The sequence below is a fragment of the Ziziphus jujuba genome, chromosome 9, assembly GCF_031755915.1.
Source record: "Ziziphus jujuba cultivar Dongzao chromosome 9, ASM3175591v1".
NCBI lineage: Eukaryota > Viridiplantae > Streptophyta > Magnoliopsida > Rosales > Rhamnaceae > Ziziphus > Ziziphus jujuba.
The window spans coordinates 7,778,725-7,796,776 of NC_083387.1; the positions used below are offsets into that span (position 1 = coordinate 7,778,725).

General features: G+C 32.5%; 3 protein-coding genes across 4 annotated transcripts; 1 reads left to right on the forward strand and 2 right to left on the reverse strand.

Annotated features, from left to right (window-relative positions):
* Positions 1 to 776: 776 nt before the first annotated feature.
* On the reverse strand, positions 777 to 3,595 carry LOC107426475 (L-type lectin-domain containing receptor kinase IX.1-like). The gene has a single exon (XM_016036675.4). It carries the CDS (start codon positions 3,142 to 3,144, stop codon positions 1,063 to 1,065), a length of 2,082 nt encoding a protein of 693 aa, XP_015892161.1. The 5' UTR covers positions 3,145 to 3,595; the 3' UTR covers positions 777 to 1,062.
* Positions 3,596 to 6,284: 2,689 nt separating this feature from the next.
* Positions 6,285 to 8,552, reverse strand: LOC107426511 (L-type lectin-domain containing receptor kinase IX.1-like). 2 transcript variants are annotated; one of them, XM_025077112.3, is made up of 2 exons: positions 8,047 to 8,185; positions 6,285 to 7,837 (listed from the first exon to the last, which is right to left on the reverse strand). In XM_025077112.3, exons 1-2 carry the CDS (start codon positions 8,095 to 8,097, stop codon positions 6,305 to 6,307), a joined length of 1,584 nt encoding a protein of 527 aa, XP_024932880.3. In that variant the 5' UTR covers positions 8,098 to 8,185; the 3' UTR covers positions 6,285 to 6,304. The 2 variants fall into 2 exon arrangements, with proteins under 2 accessions (XP_024932880.3, XP_060676215.1); XM_060820232.1 differs by having other exon boundaries at positions 6,285 to 8,552.
* Positions 8,553 to 13,099: 4,547 nt separating this feature from the next.
* LOC132799538 (uncharacterized) lies at positions 13,100 to 14,738 on the forward strand. Its single transcript, XM_060811604.1, has 2 exons — positions 13,100 to 14,412; positions 14,491 to 14,738. The coding sequence occupies exons 1-2, from the start codon at positions 14,212 to 14,214 to the stop codon at positions 14,653 to 14,655; spliced, it is 366 nt and encodes a 121-aa protein (XP_060667587.1). The 5' UTR covers positions 13,100 to 14,211; the 3' UTR covers positions 14,656 to 14,738.
* Positions 14,739 to 18,052: the final 3,314 nt, after the last annotated feature.

The following is an 18,052-nucleotide window of genomic DNA, read 5'->3' on the forward strand; positions in this document are numbered from 1 at the left end:
AAACATTTAAATTGATTAGCTAACATGACATTTAAATGTGTCTGATTTAGCCTCCCGATTTTTATAAAAAGAGAAATCCTTTCAAAATTTTATAAATAAATATATATTTTTTTATTTTCTCAAGTATAACCCATCAATTAATCCTTCAATATTTTTACCATTTGTACACAATATTTTTGAACCTTAATTACCAATTAAAATATTAGATTAAAAATATTAAGACCACATTTGTTAATGTATGTTAATTTTAAAAACATAGTAGCCAATGTATATATAAAGTAGTAAAACGAATAAACGAAAAAGAAAATTGCAAAAAATTTGTAGCAAAGTCTGCTTGGTAATCTATAATAACAACTATAGAATCGTAACAATTGTAATGGAAATACGTGCAACAAGTGTAAATGGATGTAGGTGGAAAAGTTGTTCTGGTGTAGTTTAATACCATTAGGATTTGGATTTAGACATCAAAATAAGAAATTCGAAACATTTTTATAAGTCAATGCGCCCAATACTTTAATCTAATATATATTTAAAATCTCCACATCAAGAATATATATAATTTTACTCAATTCCAATGTTAATTTGAAGAGTGGTTTAGGAGTGGAAAAACTGAACCTTTTTGTATTTGTATATGCAACTTTACTGATATATATTAATATAATATACAACATTAGTTTAGTTTGACTTTTCAGTTTCGCTTCAAACTAACCAATATTATTGTGTCAATTCCCTCTGATTGTGGATATGGAAAAGTCAATCAAATATTTTTTTGGCTGGAAATTTGCTGTAGATGAGACAAATTAATTATGCAGGAATACCAACAAAACGTTCGTACAAATTAATTGTGCAGGAATACCAACAAAACATTGGTAAAACCGCAAGTAGTGAAAGAGATTTGAGCTTCTAGGAAAGGAAGAAAAGATTTGATATCTTCTGAAACATGATATGTAAGCTAAAGAAAAACATGGCTAAAATCGACACTTAAACAAGAGTTCGAATCCCCATCCTCAATTAAAAAGAAAAAAAAAAAAATTATATATGCAAATTGAAAAAGCATTAAATTTATACACACCCAACTTGAGTAGAGGCCAAAAGTGCCGTGCAAGGAGAAGCTGTTCCAGAAGACGAGGTAAACCGAGAAGAAACTGTGTAATTACTAGTACTATTGGTTGAAGACTCTAATTGGCCATCCTCCGAACCACAAGTAGCTCTTGCATTGGACCTTTGAACTGAAGGATGTCCATAAGTTGGCAAAGGCATCTCTGGTGGTAGAACAGGAAGTGGAGCTTCAAAATCAAGTGCATAAATTGCTTGCTTAATTGAAGGTCTAAGAGTCTGATCTGGGTGAGCACACCAAAGCCCAACAACCATCAATCTTTCCATTTGTTGTTCATCAAATTCTCCACAAAGTCTAGGATCAGCAGCTTCCAATACCTTTTCCATCCCATAGAGCTCCCAAACCCACTGCACCAATCCCATATGACTGCCTCTAGTCGTTGGCTCGATGGGTTTTCTTCCACAAGCTATCTCCAAAATCACAACGCCAAAGCTGTAGACATCTGACTCTCTGCTGGCTATGCCTGTGGTGAAACATTCAGGTGCCAAGTAGCCTAGAGTCCCGGCCACAACCGTGGTTTGTGACCCTTTTTCATGGTCTACCAACCTTGCCAATCCAAAATCACCCAATTTAGCATTGAAGTTGGAGTCCAACAAAACATTGCTTGATTTTATATCCCTATGTACCACACATTGTTCCCACTCTTCGTGCAAGTATAGCAGTGCTGAAGCCAAGCCCCTAGCTATATTGTATCTTGCGGCCCAAGTCAATGAGCTTTTACCTTTGAAAAGATGGGAATCTAAGCTCCCATTTGACATGAACTCGTAGATAAGGAGTAGATCTTTTTTTCTATGGCACCAACCTATGAGTTGCACTAAATTCCTGTGCCTTAGTCGGCTGATTGTCTTTACTTCTGATGCATATTCTTTTAACCCTTGTTCTGATCCTGTGGATACTTTCTTTATAGCAACAAATGAATCTATGCTTTGTAGAAACCCTCTATATACCCCACCGAATCCTCCTTGTCCAAGTTTTTCTTCCTCTGAAAAATTGTTTGTCGCTGCTACTAACTCATCGTAGGAAAACCTTCTAGCTCCACTACTCCTCTCGAAATCGTTGTCCATGGACAGCTCGAGAACTAAAACATTTTCTTCCTCTCTTTTATTCCTTTTCTTCCATTTCCATAGGCAGAGACAAATCAAGCTCAAAACTCCAATGAAAGCACAAACACCTATGCTCAACCCCACGATCAATCCTGTGTAGGAGTTTGTTCTTGTTGGGACCTCTTCGGATCGAAAAGACCATGAACGAAGTATGTGTCTTGAAGTCAGCTTTCCATTAGCAGCTGAGAAACCAATGGTAACCATTTCAGGCAAGTAATCTGCCAAGTCAATCTCATCGGAAAGACTCTGCTGAACTGGAACAGAGTCTTTGTATCCAGTGAAGGAAACACTTAGATTTTTAGTTGTAGAACTGTAACTGACTGTGGCATTATAGACATTCCAAGTTGTGATATTACATAACCAAGATGTTGTTTTCCTAGAAACCATGGAGTTGACATTAATACCTACATGTTCATCCATATCTTGTGGGTCGACACGGTTTGGAAAAGTATCAAACTCCACAGCAACGAATGGATTTGAACTAGAGGCAAAGCCACCTTCATTCATCAAACCAATACGACTCCCGTCGGTGAAATAAGGAATCCGGAATGGAGGCTGTGCTAGGAAGAAGGCGAACCCATCCCCATTTTTGCCAGCTTGGTTTGTTGAATAGACTATGAAGGAGAAATTGGTAGTGAAATTTGCTACTCTTCCCGAAGCTTTGTCCCAAAGTTTCAAATCCATAAAATACAGGACATGACCAATCTGGTGTGTTTTGTTTTTTGTTAGTTCAATTCCTGAACCCAAGTATGTAGTATTTCCTTGAGCTATTAGAGTACGATTAGTTTGATCTAATACTGGGTAATCAAACTCTAGAGGAGATGAATATGGGATTGTTATCAGGAGCAAAAAAATTGTAAACGTTAAAGAAGATAGAAGATGTTGTACCTGGAGATGAGTGTGTCCTGAAGAGCATAGAGCCATGATGTGAGGAATGATTTATGAGTTTGGATTTTAGAGGCTTGGATTCTCATATTCAATGATTTAGGAAAATCCTATCAGCACAGTGATTTTGTCCAAGTCTCACAAAAAGTGGTTTGCTTTTCAACTAAAAATTTCTATCCTGAAAGAAGGAAAAAAAAAAAAAAAAATCTTTTTAAATTAGAGGTGAGTTGAATATAATTTAACAACTTTGGATTAGGATTAAGAAAAGTGAAAAGGAATCGTTAAATTTCAAAGCAAGTGGCTTTTGTATTTCTTTTTAAAGAATCGATAAATCCATTTTTAGATTTATGTTTTTTGTTAATTTACGTATATTAGTATTTGTATCATTTATGGTTTTGTTCCTTATGTTGTAAAATCTATGGGTCCTTCGTACAAAAGAGAAAGAAGGAGATGTTGCATATGATGGTTGCTATGTTTTCTGTATGGTTGTGGAGAGAGAGGAAACAAGGGGGCAAAAAAAAAAAAAAAAAATTATTAGGTTTTAAAAAATAAAAAAATAATAAAAAGGGGTATTATAGTACATTACTATTATATAAAACTATATAAATTAATTTTACAATGCAACTAAGTTTACAAATATGCTTTGAATAGATTATCGAGAAAAATAGATAAAAGAAATTTCCACCAAAGATTCAACGGTTGGTCCATCTAAAGCTAGGTCAATCAATTTTATTGATAGGATAATACAGCTTTTGATTTTGAAAATTTGATTACGGAATTTCCGCAGCAAATGTCAACACTGGACGTGAGAACATCAATTCATTGGACAACGGTGTCCAAACACTATTGTACTAGATTATTATTTTTTTCTCTGAATTTGGTACATTTGGACAAAGACATAAAAATATTATTTTCAGACGTGGGCTTACACAGGAGGATTTTGTTTTCAGCACTGATTACCAAAAAATTGCAAAAAGGGCACGTAAAAGACTTATTAGCTAACAAAAAGGAATGGGTCAAAGGGGTGGTTGGGAGAAAGCATTGATAATAATAATTGGCGTATAAGTATACCTGTCAATTTGGGTTGGTGGGTCGTGTTCGTGTCAACCCGTTTAATAATCGTGTCAAAAATGCCTAATCCGAACACGACCCATTTATTAATCGTATCAGGTACCTAAAACACTAACCCGACCTGTTTATAAACAGGTCAACACGACACGACCCGTTTAACACGATTATTTTAACGGGTCGTGTTGACCTATTAACCCGTTAATCTGAAATTGATCTATTAACCCGAAAACTAACTTATTAATCCGTTAACTTGAAAATTAACCTATTAACCCGAATTTTTTTTTTATTTTTTTTATTTTTATGTTTTTGTTTTATTAAAGATGTATTTTTTGTTTTTAAAAAATTAGTAATAGAAAATTATTTTTATAAAAATTTTAATTTATAATATTTTTTAGTTATTAAATATTATATTAGTGATAAAATATTAATTTAAAATTAAATTTAAATGGGTTGTAATAGGTATATAATCGTGTCGGGTTGAAACTGACACGTTTAATAAATGGGTTGTAACGGGTCAATTTCGAGTTAAACAGGTCAACCCGAAAATGACACGATTAATAATCGTGTTAAATGGGTTGACCCGATTATGACCCGAACCCATTTATGATAAACCCAAACTCATTTATTCCGTGTCGTTTTCGAGTCCTGTCGCCGTGTCATGATCCAAATTGCCAGGTCTACGTATAAGTGGGGGCGTCAAATAATAATAAATTTTTTTAAGTAAGGTGGCATTAATTCAATGGTAATAAAAAAAAAATAAAAAAAGGGGATTTATTAGTATTCTTGGAATGGGTCAAAGTCAAACAGTCAAAGCGGTGGCCCAAACAAGCATTAATCTGGAACATCAATTAAGCTTAATTTTTTTTTTTTTTCTTTTGGTTGAAAAAAAGAAGTTATTTAAACCAAAAACAGACAAGTAAATAGGAATTTTACCACCAAAAAAAAAAAAAATTTCTAGCAAGAAGGAACATTGATTGGGGTAAATCTTACGTTCCAAAGCATTGATCTGGAACATTTTTCGTCAAAACCTTGCATTTGAAGCCTATAAATAGTTAAATGGGCCAGTTAAGGATACCTATCATGGGCTAAAATGGACCCAAACCCTCATCTCAAATCATGTTAAGGATTGGGTTGGATGGCATCCTTGTTGTTCTTTGTACATCCAATTTTCTATATCACACGTCATTTTCACGTAAAATTACTTAAAAGACCTTTCATTTGTTTATTTATTTATTTTTTTATGTTTTTTTTCTTCCTTTTTTTGGGTTTCTGTATCCGCCACCACCACTTGAGAAATTCCACATCCAACATGCAGCAGCTACCACAATTAATACTGGCTGTTTATTTTGTTTTATATTATTTTATTTTTAATAGGATTTAATCTCCACAGATTCATTAGTCTTCTTTAAAAAAAACTAAACTACATTTTGTTAGTGTAATTTTTAATTTCTTCCTCTATACCATATGGTATTCGGACATAAAATCTTCTGTCTTGTGTTCTCGACCTTTTCTGTAGTTTTGACCAACATTCTAAAGCTAGATTTTTCTTTCTTAGAACATATTCATTAGCCTTTGTTTCAAAAACATATATATATATATATATATATTTTTTTTTTTATTAACACTATTATCTATTAATGCAAACTCATTTAAATCGGTAGTTAAATTGAAATAATCTGTCAGTTAAAAAATTGAAAAGGATAAATTAAAATCAAAGGATATTTTTGTAATTTTATGTCGAAATGACATGTAGACAAAGATTTGGGTCATCTATAAAGAACTCCCGTATAAATATAATTATAAAAAGATAAAAGAATAGGACAACTAGACCATTGACATTACGGAGTTGTTTTTTAAAAATATAATTAAGACACCTAATTAATCTAATCTCAGTAGTTACTATAGCAAGGCTTATGATAGATTTCTAACAATTTTCCATCTTCTAATACCGCTATCGTATGCATTTCTTAGTATATTTATTATAATTTTCTTTTAATCAACCCAAATATTTTATAATCCAGTTCATTTGTTTGGATTCAAAACTCCAAATACAATAAAAAAAAAATGATTTTTTAAAATACATAACAATCTCAAGTTCAAAAACAAAATTAAAGAAAAAAAATTGGGACTAATCAATTGTGTTTACACTGTACAAGAATGATCTGGATGGAGAAGAACCTGCAGAAGATTGAGTCAATTGTGAAGAATTAGTGTTGTAACTAGTGCTTGAATTTTGATAATGCCCTCCTTCAGAACCAGTATTGCCTTCAGAAACTACTTCCAAAGATTTTGGTCTATTCCTTGGAGGAGAAGTAAGATAAGTAGGAACAGGCATACTTGGTGGAAGAAGAGGCAAAGGAGCTTCAAAATTAAGAACCTGAACTACTTGTCTAATTGAAGGTCTCAGATTATAATCTGGATGTGCACACCATAGACCAACAACCATCAATCTCTCCATTTCTTCACCATTAAAATCACCTCCAAGTCTTGGATCTGCAGCTTCAAGAACTTTACCTATGCCATAAAGCCCCCAAACCCACTCCACCATCATTATTTCTTCTTCTGGGGCATTGCTGTTAATGGGTTTTCTTCCACAAGCAATTTCCAGAGCAACAACTCCAAAACTATACAAATCCGATTCTTTGCTTGCTTTACCCATTGTCACAGTCTCAGGAGCCATGTACCCCATTGTCCCTGCCATTGCTGTGGTCTGCGTCCCTATTGTATGGTCCACAAACCTAGCCAAACCAAAATCTCCTAGTTTGGCATTGAAATTTGAATCCAACATTATGTTGCTCGACTTTATGTCTCTGTGAACCACACACTGCTCCCATTCTTCATGCAGATATAGCAATGCTGAGGCTAAGCCTTGAGCAATTTTTTGCCTGTCTTTCCAAATCAACAGGTTTTTTGCTTTGAACAGATGGGAATCTAAGCTACCATTTGGCATGAATTCGTAAACGAGTAAAAGCTCTTTTCTCTCATGGCACCAGCCAATGAGTTGTACCAAATTTCTATGCCTTAAACGACTAATAATCTTCACCTCCGAGGCATATTCCTTTATGCCCTGTTGAGACCCTTTTGAGACTCTCTTAACAGCAATATAGCAGTTTTGATCTCTAAGAAAACCTTTATATACACTGCCAAATCCTCCTTGTCCAAGCTTTTGTTCATCCTTGAAATTACTTGTTGCACGAGCAAGCTCTTTATATGTATATTTCTTTGGTACCCCAGTTTCTCTTTCAAATTCATCGTCCATGTTTCTATGAAAGATATGATCTTGATCTCTGTCTCTCTTCCTCTTCCACATTCCAAACCCAACAAGACCAAACCCAACAACCAAAACAAAAAATCCACCCGAACCCAATCCCACAGCTAGTCCCGTGTTGTTCCTTTTTCTTCTTCTGATTGTTCCTATTGGTGGATTTTCACTGCCCTGTAAATTGGATCTGAAATCCCAGGAATAAATACTATGAATAGCAGATTGATTTCCTGTTGCGGCTGTGAATCCAAAAGTAACATTTTCAGGCAAGTAAAGCCTCAAATCAACTTGGTAGGAAAGATACTGAAACTCTGTAACATTATTTCTATAGCCAGTGAAAACAACACTCAAATTCATGGCACTAGAATTGTAAGTAATCCAAGCATCGTTCATTTTCCCCTGTTGAATATTGCACAACCATGAAATATTAGCAACAGATTGCATAGAATTTATATCTATACCTACATGTTCTCGAGGTGGATCCCAACTATTATTGTAGATATCAAATTCAACCGCAACAAATGGATCCCCAGTTGGGTTAATTGGTTGGTCATCAAGGGTGAGACCCATTGAACCACCTTTTGTGATATTAGGATTGAGCATGGTACCTTGAGGAGCCAGAAAGAAGGCAAGCCCATCACCGTATCTGTCTCTACCATCGGAGTCGATTACGAAAGAGAAGTAGGTGGTAAAGTCTGTGACTTTTCCGGTGGTGTTATACCAAAGTTGCATGGCTTCAACATAGGTAGCTCTACCAAGGCTTGCTTTGGCTTTTTTTTCTCCGGCGAGTTGAATCACTTTGTTTGCAACGAAAGCTCTCTCGTATTTTATGTTGTTATCTTGGGGACTGAAACTGGTATAGTTGAAGGATAAAGCAATTGCAAATGGGAAAATTGATGTGAGCAAAAGGGTGGTTGTAAAGGGAAGGAAGAAGATGATGAGGTTTAGATTTGGGAAATGCGCCATTGTTGAATGGATGGTGAGCTTGAAAGGTTGCAGATGGTTAATTTGATTTAAAATATCCTGCAGGTTCGTAAAAATTAAAAAAATAAATAAAAATAAATAAAATAAATAAAAACAAGACGTAGTTGGGTTTGACCATTGAAGAGTGATGCTGCCAGGCTTTCGAAAAATTATTTATTTATTCCAAGATTCCATTACGCGATTGATGTTCTAGAGGTCTTCATTATATATATATATATATTATATATTTTATAAACGACCATATTATTGATATTTTAGTAACGATGGACCAGTTTGGAACGGAATGTGTGATCATAATTTATTCATTTGTGGATGCGGGGAAAAAAAAAAAAAATAGAATATGGAAATTGCATAAAAAAGTTTGCTTTTTCTGATATTCTATTCTATTGCGAACTTTTTTTTTTTTTTTTTTTTAAAAGGAATTTGCTCGTTCAGATTGACAAACGGAGGCAATTTGAACTTTTACATGTAAAACAATAATCTGCGTGTTATTCTATTCAACAATACATGTTTCCTATCTAATTTTTAATCTATTTTCTTTATTTATATGACCATAATACATCTATTAATAAAATTATATTTTGATATTTTTAAAGTTTCAGAATTATGCGATTTTGATTTTAAATTTTTAAATTGAACAAACTGAATTTAAAATTTCAAAATTGTTGCAAATTAATATTTTGAAGTAACAGTACCTGACATCATAATCGTTTCATAAAAATAAAAAAAATATTTTTTAAGAAATTAAAAACTAATTTTGTTATTTTTTAATTTTATATTTATGGTTTTTTAGTTCGATTTTAGTTTAACACTGATAGTTTCTTAAATTCTGTCTTTGAAACAAATACCATAAAAAGTGAAGGAGTTTCATCTTAGCTTTACACCCTTTTGCACTAGAACGAATTATTATAGTTCTTTTAGATACTCTTACTTAGCCACTTCAATTCTCAATGATCTAAGATCTTCCTTGACTCTCCTTAAGCTAAAAGGTATAAGGTTGAAGACAAATTAGAGTATCAACTTTCCATCTTTAACAAATCTGTCTTTGTCTAATGTGGAGTTGGTGTAGGGCACTTAGAAGTCTTACAATTCAATTTTACTGACCAATGGTTTGAACGCCTTATTTTTGGACTTCCTCTTCTTGAGAATTTCACTCTTGAATCTTATAACGGTCTGAAACAATTCAGCATTTTTAGCCAAAGCCTAAAATCCTTATTTTCGATTGGTCATTATTCTGATACAATTTGCCTCATTTAGTAAACCGAATTAAGTCTACTTTAGATATCAAGACTATGAATGCAGCAAAGTGAGAGAGTTAGATTTTTCAAATAAACTCTCTCAACCTCTTAGAAACAAATCTGAAGCTTGATTCTCGTTGTTGGTGTTGCGGTTATGATGAATCATGGTATGCTAATCTGTTAAAGCTGCTATCAAATCTCACTTGCTCCAAAACATTGAGGTTGCATGTTCCATCAGAAAAAGGTAATGCTACATTTTTGTATTAACTATTTTAGTTTGGTACATGATCAAAGTTCATTTGTAATATAATTTAAGATTTGTACTTTTTCTGTTCTTGAAGGCTCTACTCAGTACTCATTCCAGAAAATATGAGGGAAATCCTACCATTGCCTAATTTGAAGCATTTGAAATTGAAGATACATGATTCTTCCGGCAGCATAAACTCAGAATTGAGAGATGCTTTGGGTTGGTGAGCACCATCTTTGCAGACACTCGAATAGATTAATGCTAAATTATTGGTTCAACATGTAAGGTTTTGGAAAAAATAATCTTTTGCTTTCTACTTTAACACTACTCAACTGATCATATGCTCTTACTAGAGGCTCTTGCTTTCTAATAGTAATCATATTCTACAACTTTTTTTTTTTTTCCGTTGCAATTATTTATATAGAATGATTATTGTAGTAGAGATTCTCTCTTAATTGTAACATAATAGCTTGGTTTCTAAATTTTAGATAACAAATTAGGATATAGAATGAACAAGGAAAAGAGAAAAAATAGGCATAGAAGTCTTTCCAGTCTTTTTGGATTCCACTTGATATAGTGGACTGAAAAAGGAAAATAGGTAATAATAGGTTGAAGTATATATTAAATCTTACAAAACCTGAAATTTGCAGCAAGTGCACGCAGATTCCTTCCCATAACAAGAAGAAAAAAAGTTAGAAGGGGAAAAAATAAAAAACATAAAAAAAAAGGGGGGGAAAGGCTTACGTAGATGGTAGAAGCCTAATACTGTCTAAAAAATACCTCATCTCAATGCCAAAATCTTCTATGGCTTTGTGAAAGTATATCTGCCTTTGTTTGAACATGTTCATAAAAATTATCAGCAGTAACCGGTCTCTCGCAGCTTTCACCAGAGAATCTGAATGCTCCTACATGGGGAACTAATACATGTTTGCTAAGAAAAGGTTGTTCAAATTAATATATATATATATATATATATATATAGATATAGATATGATAAATATGATAGCACCATGTATTTTGATTTGGAGCTTTGGAATGTTGGGAATTTATATATTATTTAATAATGCAAGTCAATGAACTCAAATGTAATTTAGAAATAACTCAATGAATACTGAAATATATTGCTGCAGCATGCATGTTTATCCAGTCCACAAAGGTAAACCTTCCAACATCTCATATCTTAATTCTCTGATTCTGTATTTACTTTCTTTCAATCAGAAAATCTGCTTGGATAAATTTAATAATCGCAGAAAATTTTGTCATATATTCTAAAAGCAATCAATTTACCGGTTCCATTAAGTATTCGAGAATATCGTGATTTTCATCATCAAATTTGGTAGAAAGCTGCCGATAAACACAATGAAGATGAAATTAGGAGTTGGAAATTGTAAATTAAACTAATTTAAGTTTATCAAAATATATGTTAATTCTAAAAGCAATTAATTTACTTACCCCTTTTACGGATTTAAGAAGGGTATAATGTTACTGCCAGCTAACACCACAGAGAAGAGGAGATGAAATTAGGGTGTGAATTGGTACTCTAGGGAGTACAGTCCCTTTTTTTTTTTTTTTTCAACAATATAACTACACCTTCTGAAAATTCAAATTATGAAATCATGATTGGGTGCTATGTTAATTAATTTAATATAATTTAATTGAGAAACTGTTAAATCCTAATGATGTATCGAATCAACTATATATAAAAATCTATATACAAGTTTTTTTTTTTTTTTTTTTGACGTGATATAAAAATCCTTTTTATGAAGATTTCTTTTTTCATTGTTTAATTTTTAAGAGTACAAAAATTTGTTGAAATATTTTATGTTCCGCACATAAAAATCTATTATACCCATTGTTAGGAGGCGAGAAGCTTAGTTCAATAGGTGCAGTGATGGACCCAAGAATTATTTTCAACGGACATATTATGTAATGTAATGGCATTTCTTTTTCCTTTTTTTTATTCGTGGGGATTTTTGGACATTTATATGTGTGTGTGTGTGTATATATATATACACAACATTTTTTTTCTATATTGTCGCTAGTCCAATTAATTAGATTTTTTTAATAAATTGAATAGGTTTTATTTTTTTTATTATTTTTCTCTAACTCTATTTTTTCAGAACAAGATCATTTCATTTTTTTTAATAATGATTTGACCGTGACAATTAATATATTAAAATTTTACATGAAAAAAAAATCATATTTTAAAACAAAAAGAGAAACAAGAAAAATTATTTTAGATTTTGTTAGGGATTAGTTAACCAAACTAAATTGAGAACTAGAAAAATAACGATGAAATTAGTCATTAAAATGAAGAACAGCCATCTCTATAATTAAAACAACATACAAATAATAATTAAATAAAGGGATAATATCATTTACATTTTCTGAGTTTTATTCCTGTTTCAAATTATATCTTAAGATTTGAAAGATTTCAAAACATCTCCTAAAAGTTAACTTCCATTGAAAAACTTTTTCTCTTTTTTATATGGCATGCTAAAATGACTTAACTACCCTTGTAAAACTCATTTTTTAACCTTTTGCTTAATAATTATTAATATATATTAATTTAACTGTTTGACTTTATAAATAAAAGTAATAATTCTCTCCAACAAAATAAAAAAAATAAATAACAAGAATGTTATTAAAAAAAAAAAAAAAAAACCTGTAAAACTGAAGTGTGGATGTATGGGAGTAAAATTAAAGGGGCACACCTTCAATTTTGACAATCAAAAAAAAATTATATATCAAAAACTTTAAAAGAAAAATAAAAAAATGAAGGGGCACATGTCCCGCCAGACCCTATCTGGGTCCGTGCTTTAGAAGGTCTATTCATCGGGTGTACTGAAATTTTTCTGCACTGTTAGTCTTAGAGACACTATTCCCCAGAAAATGCCCCGGTGAGGTGACCAACTAATTGAAAGCTTGTAACCAAGCGGGACATTAAACGGTTAAACTGGTTGAATGCGTTGGAAGGTGGTGTTAAAACTGTTGTGTTGGTGTGTTTCCAAAAAAAAAATGCGGTTTTTGTTGGTGGGCCTTTCGTTTATCTGCATATGCCCATTAGAGTCCACGATTAAAAACCCCCTCTGGCCCAGGGTAATGGGCCCACCCGTCCACCATAAATTGAAATATAAATAAATATATTTCAGTTAGTTTTCCCAATTCAATTAAGAATTATGTGCGACGTGCTTCTTATTATTTAACCTAATCCTCTCAAAAGACTTCACAACAGAAAAACTCTCAAAAAACCTAGCTGGAGATTAAAAACCAGAGCAATGTCTAAGGCTTATGAAGAAGAAGAAGAAGAAGATGACAGAATATCAGATAAACCAGACCATATTCTAAATCACATAGTCGCATTCTTGCCCTCCATTAGGGAAGTAATTCGAATGAGCCCAGTCTGCAAACGCTGGAGAAGTTTGTCACTTAGTGTTCCTTTCTTGGAAGAGTTAATGGAGTTGGAGAAGTATTTGAACAGCCAATGGATGATGAGCTCGCGCTCGGTATTCATATAGCATTAACAATGCTAAATTTAAGCTTCATATACATGATCATCCAGGTAGTTATGAAGAGGGTATTACAGATCGTTTCTTAATTTCTGTCCTTGAAATTTCAAAAATTACTTTGAAGGAGTTTGATCTTTGTTTAATACCCTCTTGCAATTACTCTCGCAATGGATGGTTTTTTACGAGTGCTTTTCCATACCATTGCTTACCCATCTCAGTTTCCTTAACAACCCTTAAGCTCAAAGGTATAAGATTGAGGACGGATTTTTCTATCTACTTTCCATCTTTAACAAATCTCTGTTTGAATGATGTGGAGTTTGTGGAAAATTATGAGGAAGATGTTGTGGAATATCATCCTGGAACAAAATTTCCCGTGGAATATCATCGTGGAACAAAATTTCCTTTCATTTTTCCCACTTTGAAAAGTATGTCTTTGACTCATATAGAATTTAAAGAGGGAACCCTTCAAAAACTAATTTCTGGATGCCCTTTTATTGAGGATTTGGAATCTATGAAACTTACCCCTTTAATTTTTCTGGTTTGGATCTTACTGTTTGTAGAGAACTTAGAAGTCTTTCATTTGGATTCAACAGATTTACTGACCAATGGTTGCAACACCTTATTTCTAGACTTCCTCTTATTGAGAAATTGACTCTGAAATTATGTCATGGCCTGAAAAGATTCAACATTCATAGTCAAAGGCTAAAATACTTGTGTTGTACTCATCCTTTCTCTGATATAAATGCCACACTTTATACGCCTAATTTACTCTACTTTGGATATGAATGCGGCAAAATGGATTTGATTTTTCGAATCAACTCCTTTAATCACCTGTTAGAAGCAAGCCTCAAGCTTAATTCTCCCTGTCAACCTCCTTGTTGCTCTGGTGACTTTGATGAATCAAGGTATTCTGATATGTGGTATTCTCATTTATTAAAGCTGCTGGCAAATCTTAACTGCTCCAACACATTGAGTTTGAATGCTCCATCAGAAAAGGTACTGATGCTACATTTTTTGTACTAATGATTTCCTTACTAATATAATTGGCTATTTGTGCTTTTTGTTTTCTTGAAGGCTCTACAGATTCCCAAAAATATGAGGGAAATCTCACCATTGGCTTATTCGAAGCACTTGAAGTTGAAGATACATAATTCTTCTGGTAGCATAAACTCAGAATTGAGGGATGCTTTGAGTTGGTTTGCACCCTCTCTGGAGACTCTTGAAATAGATTATTGCTAAAATATTACTTCGCTGTAAGATTTGGAAATATAATTTTTTATTTTCTATTTTAACATTATCTCAACTGATCATAAACTCTTACTAGAGGCTATTGCTTTCTAAAGTTATTCACTTCTCCTATATGGAGTAATTATTTGTTCTACAGCTTCTTATTTTTCTAGCAATTAAAAATACGAAATAATTATTGTAGTAAACAGTCTCCGAAACTCAGATTTATGCCCCCTGGAAATATCTAGGAAAGAATTGAAGAAACTTGACTTCAAGATAAACTGATGAAATTAATTATGTTACCTGACCTTGGGACTCTAATTTACATCTGGCAACGAACCATGACAATCCTCTCTCTATAAACAGCCATTTAAAATTTAAACCTTCTTCCACCTCCCTTTCTCTTTTACTCTGTTTTTTCTCCGTCTCTTAAAACTCCCACAAACAGCAACCTTCTCTTTTTTCAATTATGCTGTTAGTAGTTGTTGTTGTCGTTGTTGTCTTTTTTTTTTTTTTTTTTTTTTTTAATTTCCCAGAATAGAGAGGCTACAGATCAAGTATGTAACCGGGTTGGTAAACCAAACCGCAACATGCCTATCTATTAAACGGCAAAATATAGGCGTGCCCAACCTAGAAACCATCCTAGAATGCCAGATTTTATTGTTTATCTAAGCATTCATCAGATGTAATCATGCAAGAACAACCCTCAACTAAATCATTCAGATATTCTGAAACTCCACCACCTTGCCTGACACTAGTTTTAACCTGCTTCCCAACATCTTAGCAATATACCATATTTCTTGAATATTGACTAAAATACAATGCAAAGTAAGTAGTACAAACTCACCTTCATTTTCTTTATGGTCTTAATATTTCCATGTACTAATTCACAATATATACTTATTCTCCCTTTTTGTCTCTAAGATGGCTAGTTATTAAATTCAGCCTTAACTAATAACTATTTCGCCAAGTTGCAACTACTATGTTGATGTATCAAGTATTTATAACGACCCTAGCGACAAAGGGTGAGCAAGAGTACAAACTCAACCTCATCAACTAAACAAAAATCAGTAGCCTTTAATGTTGACTTAAAAGAAAATGTAAATTAAGTAGTTACTAGTCGTGGGATGTGAGCAGTACTTGTTGACCGCTAGCTATTCTTTCCTAGTGTACCTGAAATAAAATTGCAGAGTGAAGTTATGGAAGTAATAAGTTTAAATGAAAGAACCATAAGCCTAACCTCACTCCAAAAGAAAGTAAGAAAGAATATAAGCAGCAGTTCCATTGGAAGACTAATTGTATACTTTTCAAATTCTTGCTGAGGTTGACTTTGCCTGTTCTATCAGCAATTTATTCTTCTTTTTATTTTTTTCTTTTTTATTTTATTTTATTTTATTATGATGACTAGGAAGATTATACCGCCTGATTTCTCGAGAACCCCTATCCCGCTGTAGACCCATCCAGCAGCTCCTCATCATTAAGTTCCATGGAAGATGAATTCATGACAGAGCAAGTTGTCCCCAGCTTATCCCATACAAAAGGTAACCGGGCTGAAAACCAACACCAAATCGTTGCATTTTTGGTAGAAATTTTTTCCACGGAGGATGTTGGGGACCATGTTTTTGCAAGTACAGAACTTGATGATGAATTAGAAGAGAATGCCATGTGAAACTATCGTGTGTCCGTGTATTTGAGTAGACCCCATAAATCCGAAAGACTCTCAGCATCATCCATTCACTGCAATACGAGATATTCCATACATTTGCTTATATACATATATAAACATGAGGATTCAAGTCATTCCCTTCAAACAGTCCTTTAAAATTTTCTCTCCAACCATATTTAATTATTAATTATTATATTTTATGAGATCTACCATATAATATATCAAAAAAAAAAAACTTTAACAAATTATTAAAATATGGAGGAGAGCCTCCAAACTACACCACACCACTATAATGTGGAGGTAAGTATTTTTTACAAAAAATATTCTCTCATCAGGTGTGGTGTGGAGGCCAGTATCTTTTATAAAAACAAAAAATTGAAAGTTATCATATGGATAGCAGTTTTTATTAGGACATTATGATGAAATTAACATATAGATTCAAATATATACTTCTAAAAATATGCATCTAATTTAAAATAATTGCGTATTTTTAAGAAAATATGTTTAAGTCTATACTTTAATATTTTCATAACATTCTAATAAGAGCTAGATTGATCATATAAATACATAAAAATAAAAAATAAAATAAAAAAGTATAAGGACCTCTTAGAGCATTATTCATAAATCTTTTATTGCTTTATAAGATTCTTCAGAAAATGTATAGCATTATGAGTGTGTTTTAATTTGTGTTCCAAATATGGGAATGACCTAATTTAATATATATATTTGTTTAATATCTCATGCCAAATAAACCCTAACAATTTGACCATGTTCTAAAGATAACACACTTGCAATTCATTATGGAGGAGAATTATCAGGTGTCTTAAGTATGTCTCCAAAATTAGTTCTCATCTATCAAAATCTATTCTACTTTAAATTAATTTATCAATACTTTAATCTTTAGAACCTCCGTAAAAAGAATGTAAATAATATGCACCAGCAACCATCAAGTCCACAAAGAAGATAAAAGACACCCAAAGGAATGACAACATATTTCACCATATCAAACTTGGAAGAATCAAATATATTATGAAATCATGAAGCTCCTTTTCAGTTTCAATGCTGTAAAATGTAGAACAAAAATTAATTTGTAGTAGAATATGATATAAGCCAAAGAATATATTTTGAAGACAAACCTTACCTTGACTTTCAAAGATTTCATCTATTTGACCATTAAAGTGTGTAAAATTGCCCTCAAGAGTATCCTTGATAACTCATTTCACACCATCAGACTGTTTTTTGATGTCATTCCTAACATTCTTAACCAATCTTTGAAACAATTCTTTTTCATGCTCGATTGAAGTTTTTATCTTAGCGAGGAGGTTGCAAATTTGGGAGTCTTCAACAAAATTGGACTACAATGAAGAACAAAAAATTAAAAATTAAAAATAAAAAAAAACAAACTAAAAATTCCTGCATACATAAACAAATACAAAATATATATATATATATATATACACACACACACACACACACACAGAGACTAACATGTATTTCATTAATAAAAATTTCCAGATTTTGATTGTAGACAATCTGGAACTATTTTAAATAAAAATAATAAAAATATTTTAATACATCGCTTATCAAAAAATTAGTACAATAAACAATGCGAATGTGAGAGTTATAAGGGAGAGAATATGCTCACTCACAGCATGTCTGTTTTTAGTAGCAAAAGGAGAAGCCAAATTTTCTGATGAAGTAAAAATAATAATGATAACAATTCTTTTCGAAGACTTTGAACCC